The sequence below is a fragment of the Hippoglossus hippoglossus genome, chromosome 6 (genome assembly GCF_009819705.1).
Source record: "Hippoglossus hippoglossus isolate fHipHip1 chromosome 6, fHipHip1.pri, whole genome shotgun sequence".
Taxonomy (NCBI): Eukaryota; Metazoa; Chordata; class Actinopteri; order Pleuronectiformes; family Pleuronectidae; genus Hippoglossus; species Hippoglossus hippoglossus.
The window spans coordinates 27612889-27623838 of record NC_047156.1 but is presented as its reverse complement, the minus strand read 5'-3'; the positions used below and the strand labels follow the sequence as shown (position 1 = coordinate 27623838).

At 39.7% G+C, this 10950-nt stretch overlaps 1 protein-coding gene across 5 annotated transcripts in view; it reads right to left on the bottom strand.

Moving 5' to 3' along the window:
- Nucleotides 1–10950, bottom strand: part of LOC117762746 (cytosolic carboxypeptidase 4) — a 169983-nt gene that overhangs the window by 133944 nt on the left and 25089 nt on the right. For all 5 annotated transcript variants that reach the window (XM_034587325.1, XM_034587329.1, XM_034587328.1 and 2 more), the window contains 4 exons: nucleotides 8098–8161; nucleotides 7736–7882; nucleotides 6329–6460; nucleotides 4001–4094 (listed from right to left, as the gene is read on the bottom strand). In XM_034587325.1, coding sequence (XP_034443216.1) covers nucleotides 4001–4094; nucleotides 6329–6460; nucleotides 7736–7882; nucleotides 8098–8161 — 437 coding nt within the window. The remainder of the gene's footprint in view (nucleotides 1–4000; nucleotides 4095–6328; nucleotides 6461–7735; nucleotides 7883–8097; nucleotides 8162–10950) is intronic.

Here is a 10950-nt window from a genome sequence, read left to right as displayed (position 1 = left end):
GAACATAGACAAAAAGCTGAGCTATCAAAGAACAGCAACTATACTTGCTTCTTACTAGCACCCATTCAAACCAGATCTGTCTCCTTCACCCACTCCGCCCCCTGGTTCACTAACGAGCTGCACCAGCTAAAATCAAAAGGACTCCAGCTTGAGTGGCTCGTAAGGAGAACAGGTCTCACGGTCCACACAGAGACATACAAAGAACACCAACATCTTTATAAAAACACTCTCAACACTACCTGCACTGCATTTTACTCAGGACTAATCCATCTGGCTGCGACAATCCAAGAACTCTTTTCTCCACCATCAACAAACTCCTCAAACCCAAGGACAACCTCTCCCACTCCTTTACAGTTGACAAATGCAACGAATTTGTACATTTCTTCCGAGCAAAAATCAACACTATTCACAACCAGCTGGCCTTCCCCACCCCAATTGGACCCTAACCTGACCCCCCAAGTGGACAGTACCAGCGCCTTGGACCCATTCCCCTCCTCCCTCTTCAAAGCATGTCTCCCCACACTCTGCTCACTCATCACCAAAACCGTAAACTCCTCCCTATCCTCTGGTTACGTCCCCTCCACCTTAAAGCTTGCTGCAGTCACCCCCATACTTAAAAAACCTGGACTTGACCCCGACTCCCCCAATAACTACCGGCCCATTTCCAACCTGCCATTCCTGTCAAAAGTACTGGAGAGAATCGTTGCAAATCAGATCAAATCCCACCTTGACTCCAATAACCTCTACGAACCCTTCCAATCTGGAGTCATACTCGACCCCACCCTCTCATTCCTGCCCCATGTCAACCATATCACCAAAACAACCTTTTTCCACCTCCGTAACATCTCCCGCCTCCGAACCACACTTTCACGTTCTGCTGCAGAATCACTCATTCACGCATTTATAACAGCCAGACTCGACTACTGAAACAGCTTACTATTTGGTTCCACAAACAAAGTCCTTTACAAACTTCAATATGTCCAGAACTCTCCCGCCCGCCTACTTACCAGTACCCAATCAACTGATCACATCACCCCAGTCCTCCATGACCTTCACTGGCTCCTGGTAAAAACCTCAAAATTCTACTCACTACCTACAAGACCCTCAACAACCTGGCTCCCCCCAACCTCTCGGACCTCCTCCACCATCACACCCCGACCCGACAGCTGAGATCGGCTGATGCCAACCTCCCTCAGGTCCCCAGAACCAAGCAGGGTGACAAGGCATTTTCAGTCGCCACCCCCACTCTCTGGAACTCATTACCACCACACATCAAAAATGCCCCTACAATGCTATCTTTCAAAAAAGCCCTCAAAACCCACCTCTTCAGACTTGCCTTCCCCAGCTAAAGCCCCCACTTCATGTTTTTATTCTGTTTATTTTTTTATTTTATATTTTTCTTAGTATACCTGAATTTTAAGCTTTTTTTGATTTTAAAGAATATTTTGATAGTTTCACTATTTTATTCCCCACTATTTGAGAAATTTGCCTTTGAGAAATTTAAAAAGTGCTATATAAATGGAATGTATTATTATTATATAAAAAGTAATAAACACGATACTAATGGACAAATAGTGTTCAAGGTAACAATGTACAAAGGAAAAATTGCAGGAGGAGAAACAGCAGCACTCTGTTCTGCAGCACACTTAATTCTAAGTCTGGTGGAAATCCCATGCTCTAAGCTTCTGCTGCTGAATAACCAGAAGGGGGCATTATGATACACAAATGTCTGCTGAACATGCACATCAGAGGGCAGGACACAGTGTCTTCATCCCTCTCACACCAAACATCAATTTACCTTCAGCACATAGACAAATGTAGAGCATCAATTTTATATTGCGATTCGCAATCAGTTACATCGATCCCCTGTCCACATATTTATACAGTTCTTATTATTTATTTAAATACACTACTTTATTACTTCTTTGCACTACCTCGACTGTTTACTACATACAGAACCAATTGACCTGTGTACATACTCTCATTGTGTATACTTTTATGATGTTGGTCATTAGTGTTTAAAATATACTGCATATTCAATTACATTCTTTGTAGGAGTACTGTACAATATTGTCTGGACCATCCACTACTATGATCAAGGTATTTTGTACAATTATTTAATGTATTTGTTCAGCTGTTTGTCTATTTCTATGTAAGTACACTGAGAGCAAGAGAAAGAAGAAGCAAAAGGAAAAGAAGCAATCAAATTTTGTCTGCCCCCTGTTTATATTCCAGGAGGTCGGATGGGTCTCTGAGTGCAGTCACACTGATCTTCATGTTTGGAGAAGAAGAAAAATAGATTCTGTTTTGTTAAATTGTGCAAGCTAATGTATAAACGGTTAGATTGCATATCCTCTCTCCACTATGACCCAATAAACCTTTGCTGTATGAGCAAATAAAGCAATATAGGGTGTATTAGATAAATGTAGGTTATGAATAGGGAATCATTGATTGATCAATGTGAAACATTAAAGGTTAATTTGACAATAGTGTAATTAAGTGTTCCTAACATTGATAAATGCTTGCAGCTATATGACAAAATTGAATATTATTAGTTGCAGTGTAGTTATATGGTAAATGTATAGTTGCTTGTTAGATGAATACCTCAGGCATCTGAAATCTCTATTTAGCTTTCATTAAGTCTTTGAATTGTGTAGGGATTCTATCAAATTACCTGAGAGCAATGAGAAAACAATATTGTCCAAATTACAGAAAGTATGAACTTTCAGTATAGAATTTCAGTATAGAATGTAATGTGGTTTTATGACATCTGTCTGTGATATATCCATTTGGTGACACCCCAAAGCACTGTTAATGAGTTAGTGAGTTCTGGTCATTTGTTTTTGTTGACCCCCGTCGGCCAGTTCCATCTGAATACTCCTCAGTGTTCAAACAGCATTCATTGTTTTTGTTTCCAGATCCAAAATGGAGCTTTAATTCATCAACACACATCTTTCCATACATATGGGAACTCGTGTAGACCTATGCAATATCACTTGGCAAATAGCTGTGGGATTAGTATTTACACAGTAAGCTAGCTTCATGATATCTCTTGCCTATATATACTTAATTATAATAACTCCTGACGATTTGGTTGTACACAATGTCGAAATTCCTCACAAATACATACTGAATTGTTAGTTTAAAAGTTGTAAATGGCTATGACCCTTGATTTCTGAGAAAGGCTTGTCATTCAGCAACAGAAGGGGCTACTAACATGGGACTAACTGTTAAAGAGAGCTCTTGAGCTTAGTGACAATATCCATATGGATATAGTCATCAAGTGGGGGAGCTGTCAAATGTGTCAAATATAAAATTGCACCCTTCTAACAATCAGATGTTTTCCATTCCCCTGAAACCCCATTCAATACTATTTATTATTTACAACCTCTAATTGAAGGAAATAGCTTTTTTCGAAATAAATAAAAGTAAAAAATTACAGTTACACTCAAAATTCTGAGTATATTTGTATTATTTTGGTTCACAATAGGGTTGAAAAAAGACACATCTACTTACTATATCAGATACTACAGCCAACATATAAATGACAGTGCTTTTAGTTAGTTTATGTTAAGATATAGGAAAGATGTTTTGTTTCAGATATATTTAGAGAATATTAGTATTTCCAGTTTAGTTGAGTGTCTGGTACTCCTGGTTCTGTTGGCAAGTTGAACTGGGTATACTGGAGGAATCTGCTATTTGAGTCAAATGTCTTCAGTTTTGACAGACTAATTGTCAGAGGTCAAAGAGGAGGAGGAAATAGGATAATTACCTGTAAATAAACACTGCAGTATGTATATGTATGGTGCAGCCCCTCTGTGATATAGTCTACAAGACAACATCCTGAATGTTATTTTTAGATCTACAAACTATCGAAGTATAAATAAACAAGTCATTGACGTCAGCCCCTGGGTTCTGAGAAAAGGATTTCATAACCTCTGACACTAACTATTTATCTTAAGTTGTCAGAGTAAAATGCAGATATACTGGGTATACATACTTGATGGTGTGCAGATTTTTGGTGGTATACTGAGGGATGAGGTGGAAGATGACATCCAGTCCATGGTTTTCTCCTATTACGTTGGCTGCAGAAACTGTAAGCAGAACACAACAACACAATTAAATACTATTCTTTTACAAAGGAATGATGAGAGTTACTGAGGTTAGTCAACAAATTTGTTTAAATACAGGTGTTCTAGCATGGAAAAGTAGAGGGGGAGGGAAGACTTAGAGTAAGCTAAAACCTAGCTCCACACTAAAAGAATCAATATATGACAGCATATAACATAAAACATTTTCAAGACATGAAATACCACATAACGTTCAAAAATGGTTCAAATTCAGATTCAGACCATGTTATCAAAGCTTGTTAAGCAGATTAATGCGTGGGATAAAGGACGTGATGCCACTTTAGTCCATGTCCTGGGAATGATATACCTCTGCCCTAAAGATAAACGCATATATATAGACCATAGAAGGTTACAGTTTCTATGATCCTGAGAGCTTAAGTCATGGTGTTCTGGTCTTGTGCACATTGGTTCCCTTAATAACTTGATAACTACCCAGTTCCACAATCTGGTCCAATAGTAAAACTGTGAACCTGTAGTTCACCAAAGGCTTATTCAATTCAAAACAGTCAAGTCCTTTTTATTGAAGATAAGGCGGCTTGTCTACTAATCAGAATGTTAATCCTCAGCTCCTCCAGTCTACATGATGAAGTGTCATACATAGAAGCACTTTAAGTAGTATAAAGCACTTTGAGTGGAGCTAAGAAGTAGAAAGGAGCTATATACATTAAATCAATTTGCCGCATTTAATACGCCAAAGTTTTGGCTTTGAAATGTGACCTTCTGCAATACCTCTCTATTCGGCCACAGTTTCTGTTTTTCATTTTGGCTAGAATCCAATTTTTACAGTATTTTGACTTTCACTCTTGCATATTGTGTCTAATCTAATGATCTGATATAACTGTTTTCTTCTTGTCCACTCTTGCTATTGTCTATTATAATTTTTAAAGTGCAATATGGAAGTTTTAATTTTATTATTTCAATTAAATTGAAAGGACTTTATTTGAATATTTCATTATATATAAGGTATATTTGGAATTCTGCCTCAGTAGGCAGGTGTGTAGAGAGAACTGCTCTCTATTAGTATGTGGGCAGGCAGGAATGCTTGTACAGACTCATACAAATTATTTTAAGTGCATGCTCCAGACGATACACACAGCCGATTTGGTTCTGCACTGCTTTTTGCCCACTTGAGCTAATCTGTAATGTGTCTAACTGCTAAAAGCTTTGGTCTTACAATACACCTACAAGTCTAGTGTGGCAATAAAAGCTGCAATATCGTCATTGCCGCTAAAATTTGGTATTGGTAGTGAGTTGCCAGTTGTTCACTAAATCCTTGTAATCTTATACCTGTATTGTTTGCACCTGCCCCTCCACCAAACTGTGCTCCCAGGTGGTTGAGTCAGTACTGTAAATGACATGACCACTCCTGGTTCAACCAAATCTTTTAGAAATTATGTTCACATATTACTGAAGTTGCTCCGAGTGGATGTTTGGGTTGAATAAACAAACATCTTACCTGTGAACATTTTACCCTTTATTTTATCAACATGTTTCCAACTTAACACACTTATCCTCGTTACATTCTTTTCTCGTTACATTATTTTCTTTCTTTATATGGCTATAATAGTCATATAAATGGTAATGCCATGTCTAAGAACATGCAAAGCAAACACACACAGAGGGGTGCTGCTTCATGATGTATTGACAAAGACAAAGTTGCTTTCATAAGTATGGGGGCAGATGGATACTGGCTGGTTCATACGTAAAGTTTGTATCTTTGCTTGACTGCTACTTCATTGACAACTAGTGGATCAACACTGCACATACCTATGTATTTACTTCACTCAGTGATGAGCTGCCAATGCATCAGACACTTGCCATGTTATTTTGAAACATCCCTTTATCATATTAACAATAAGGATAATGGGAAATGCACAACACCTGTCATTCAATCTCATAATAGTCTAATAATCTGCACCAAATTGTACAAATGCATTGGTCTCAACATGATTTATAATTCCGTTCATTTACTTTAAGATTAAACTATTTAAATTTCCTGTAAATTGATAAAGATACACAGATCTGCACTAGATTTGGATGAATTCTTCCCTGGCTAATGCCCCATCCTCCCATCTAGTTTGGTTTAGCAGTTAGCATATCCTGATGATAAACAAACACAAGTGGAAACATAACCTCCTTAGAGGAGGTACCAAATTGTTAACGTTAATGCTAGTGTGTGACTTTTCATGTGTTGATACCTGATGAAGAAAACACTTCGATGACCCAGAGGCAGGCAGCAGCCATCTTGACATGTTTGGCATTGTGTTTTAGCAGATTCAGAGTCAGCAGCACAGCTCCAGTCTCCTCTGCCTTCAAACCAATACGACTATCTGCACAAACGGATACAAATAAATATTTGTATTAAAATGAAGCCATTAGTAAGGGCAAAATTTACAAAATGTATCCTAAATGGCCGCTGATATCCTCATCTGGAGCTGCGTTCACACACTGCACACAAGCTCTCGCCCAAGGGCACACGGGAGGTGCCGTACGCATTGCTACCTTCGCTAACATCGCTCCTTTTGCGAGCATCGCTACTTCCGGTAGTGGACTTTAAAAAATCTTTATCCAATGCCAGTCATTTATTTTATATTCTGTATGGTCCCTCTCTGTTAGTAAGTATATCTCAATATAAAGTCAATACACCTCTACAAGGCTAATTATCCCTGTTATCCAATCTTAAACAACTTGAATTTGAAAGCCGGGACCTCCTGTCTTTCTTCCAAGGGGATAGTTACTAAGTTACTCTTTTTATCTCAGAATCGGCCAAAGTCTTGATGAGACTAAAAAAGCGCTATATAAATACAGCCCATTTACCCTTTACTATTATTGCAGCCTCTAAACCGTCACTTCCAACCCAGTCGTTACACATCAGTGGCCCCTGCAGTCACCAGATCTAAATCCAGTCGGATGTTGTAGAAAATTCTTTATACATTTATTCTATTCTGTCTACATGTATTCTTTGCAAGCTTATGTACTTATACTATGTGTCTATGTACTGAGGTGATCAGAAACTGCAGGCGGCCTGGACAAGACCTAAGATAAACAGGTACAGGTGAAGGCTCAGTTCAAAGGCCTCCAATGACTGAGAATTATAATAGGTGTCCCAATTGGACTGCTAACCAGTGATTGAATACACCATTACAAAAACAGTGATCTAAAGCCAAAATCCACAATGGAAGTATGACACCATTAGATTTGGGACAAATCAGAAGCTCAGTCTTTGGCCCAGTATTAGACTATTTTATCTCCAACACAGACAACTTTGGGATGTGGAGGTTTTCTATGGATTTCTAGATTTCCAGCACAAATATGCAGGAGATAAATCTGGAGAAATAATGTGATGCAGTCAAGTCAACAGAAAGCAGAAATAAAAGGAATGTTTCCAACATATTGTAAAATTCATGACATAAAAAAGAGGCTGTTTAAAGGCAAATATATATAAACAATCTAAAATTAGTGTGGTATTGCTCATTAGGTGCTCAGTGAGTATAGCTACAAGAATCTTGTGTTGCACTAGTGTGTAAGAAGTTTGATTAAAGAGTCAAATAGATATAATTTAGTTTCCCATCACCATCATTTATTTACTTTTGATCATTCCTCACCTCTGTGTCCAACTTTAGCCAGCAGGTGCAGCAGTGGCAGCAGGACAGTGTAATTGGGACAGAAACTGAGGCCAGTGTTGACCAACACAGACAGCAAGGCCTCGCTGCCACCTTTACTAATCAAATAGTGGATACGACGATCTGTACCTGAACAGAGACAAGTAATGATAACGTTGATACAAAACAAATTATGTTATAGAGCAAAATTAATTGTGAGTTTCAGTTAGAGTGGCCCATTTTGTTGTTGTTATAATGTCTCCATGAGTCCATTAGCACACTGGATTCAGCCTTAATTTCATGGTGTCTCCTCCCACATCACATTGAATACAGCTGGTGTTGGTTAAAAGCTGATATTAGCTCACCAGCTGACAGAAGTTCATCCAAGACATTGAGGATGTTTAAGGTGCTCTCCACATCCCCTTCGTTCTGCAGACACAAATATACAAAGAAATATAAATAAATGCAAAAGGTTTTCTTTTAGATAGATGGATATATTATTATATATCCATCTATCTATATATCTACAGCTCGATGACAAATAAAGGACAGACCAACATGAGATAAACACAGGCACATAGGCAGATATAACCCTTCCAGAAGGTCACCCTCTCATCAGGCCTTCCTCTGTGAAGCCCATGCGCTTAGTACACTCTGAACCAACAAATCAATTCAATTAAATTGTATTTGTATAGTGCCAAATCATAATATACATTATCTCAAGGGACTTTACATAGTGAGTGAGAGTGTGAGAGAGAGAGAGAGATTTTAGATTTTTCAAACCCTTTTTATTTGTTTGAAAAAACTTTTTGTTTTACAAATAAATACAGAAACAACACCAAAAAAAGCATTTGCAAACCAAAATATGAGCAAAAACCAGCTCGTCTCTCTCTAAAGGACATAAAACATTTTCAAAGCTCCAAATCTCCTCCACATTGTTGGTCAACATAAAGAAAACAAAATCAGTTTTTAGTCTTGTTGTTATCATTCGTTTGAGAATAGATGTTGCGTCAACATCACCCAGGTTGTTAATCTTATTTCTCCGGCTGAGATAAATGGCCATTTTCGCTTGACACAGAAGAAAACTCTCTTTCAAAATTCTTTTTCAATGTACTTGTGACCTAGAATGAAAGTTTGACATGAAAAAACTTGATTAAATAAAGTAAATAACAGAGTTAGAAAACGAAATAGAGGAGACTGTGAAACAGTGAAAGACTGTCTCCCTCTGTGGACAGAAGGGACAAGTGTCAGCAACTTCTGGATTTATTACAGAGACAAACGCATTGACGGCAACAGCTCCATGAAGGACCCTCCCCAACCCTCCTAGTTAGAGGTGGTTTGTACAGTGTTCTCCACTCCGGCCTCTGAGCCTCGTTCAGGGCCAGGTGAGCCCTCCATGGAGAGTCAGCTTGGTCTTTTAATTTGTTTTGGTTCAGTAGTTTGACAAATAAATAATACAGTGTCTTACCTGCTATAATGCTCAGGTTGTTGTCAGAGACATTGTATAACTTTAACAAAAAACCTTTATGTCTAAAGACCGGAACAAGTTTAAAACCAGGAAGAGGATCATTGATGTCAGGCTGAATCAGGCCGTCACAGTGAGCAGTGATCAGTAATAGTTCAGCGGGGGGGTGTTGTTGTTTCCAGCCTCTCAGCAGGAGGCTGACCACCCTGACTGACCTGATCGCCAAACATGAGGCCAGACCTGCAGCGTTGTCCAGGTGAGGGCCACACACCTACACCACATGGCCCAGTGTGAGGATTTTGGCCTCGCACAGTTTTTGAGGCAGGGCTATCTCTGATTCGAGCCGAGCCCCATGAACCACCGGCTCTTTGAGGAGCCACAACATGGAAGACACAAGGTTGTTAATGATTAACATCCGACCTTTAAAAGACAGCTTCGGTAAAATCCACTTCCATTTTTTAAGTCTGCCTTCAACTTTTTCTAGAAGGCCATCCCAGTTCTTAGAGGAAGAGGTTTCATTGCCAAGATGAACCCCCAGATGTTTAAATCCTCCTCTCTTCCATACAAGGCCTCTAGGTAGAGCCAGCCTGTTGATCAGCCCTTCGCCTACCGCTAGGGCTTCGCTTTTTTGCCAGTTCACCCTGGCAGAGGAGAGTTTGCTGAAGTTAACCACAGTTTCATCGAGAGTATTTATCTCCTATTGATTTTTGAAATTGATTGATTTGTGTTAAAACGGTTCTATGGCCAGAGAGTATAGCATCCCCGACAAGGAGCAGCCCTGTCTGACCCCTCTCTGAACTTTAAAAGGAGCACTTAAACCACCATTAATCTTTAAAACACTCTCAATGTCACTGTACAAGACCTTGATCTTGGCTATGAGACCAGAACTGAACCCAAACACCTTTAGCGTCTGCCACAAGTACTGGTGTTCAACTCCGTCAAAAGCCTTTTCTTGATCTATGGAAATCAGACCAAGCTCACGGCACAATGAACCAGAGAGGTCCAAAATATTCCAAATCAGAGTAATATTGTCAGTTATTAACCTGCTGGGTACACAATATGATTGATCTACATGGATAACTTGCGCCATCACTTTTCTCAGTCTTGTTGCCAACACTTTGGACAGCAGCTTGTAATCGGTGCAGAGCAAGGACACAGGATGCCATTTCTTAATGTCCTGTAGGTCTCCTTTCTTTGGTAGGAGGGTGAGGACGGCTCTCTTGCAGCTCAGGGGCAACCTCCCCTTACTCAGACTCTGAGGACCAACAACAGATCTTCATTGATAATAATTGGCCAGAAAGTCTTGTAAAAATCTGCAGGGAGACCATCTATCCCAGGAGCCTTCCCACTCTTCATGCTCTGCAGAGCCTCTTGCAGCTCCTGAGCAGAGAGCTGAGCCTCCAGCTCTGCCTTGTTCACCTCAGAGACTTTAGGGCCGCGCCACCTCTACGGTGGCCCTGAGAGCTCAACGCACTGTAACTTAAGAAAACACATGCAAGTGGACAAAACACAAGCAAAGTAAGAAAACATCTTCATCAATTTCACAACACAACACAGAGGGGCTGAAGAGCCGCATGCGGCTCCAGCGCCGCGGGTTGCAGACCCCTGTGTGGAACCGAATTTGTTTGATGTATTGGACGTTTTTGTGTCTCCTGTGGCAGCAGTGTCCATCACTTTTAGCTGTCCTCTGGAAACACTTCCGTTGTCGTTTTCTGTATTTGCTGCGCATTTCTGTAATGTTCTGTGTTGTGTT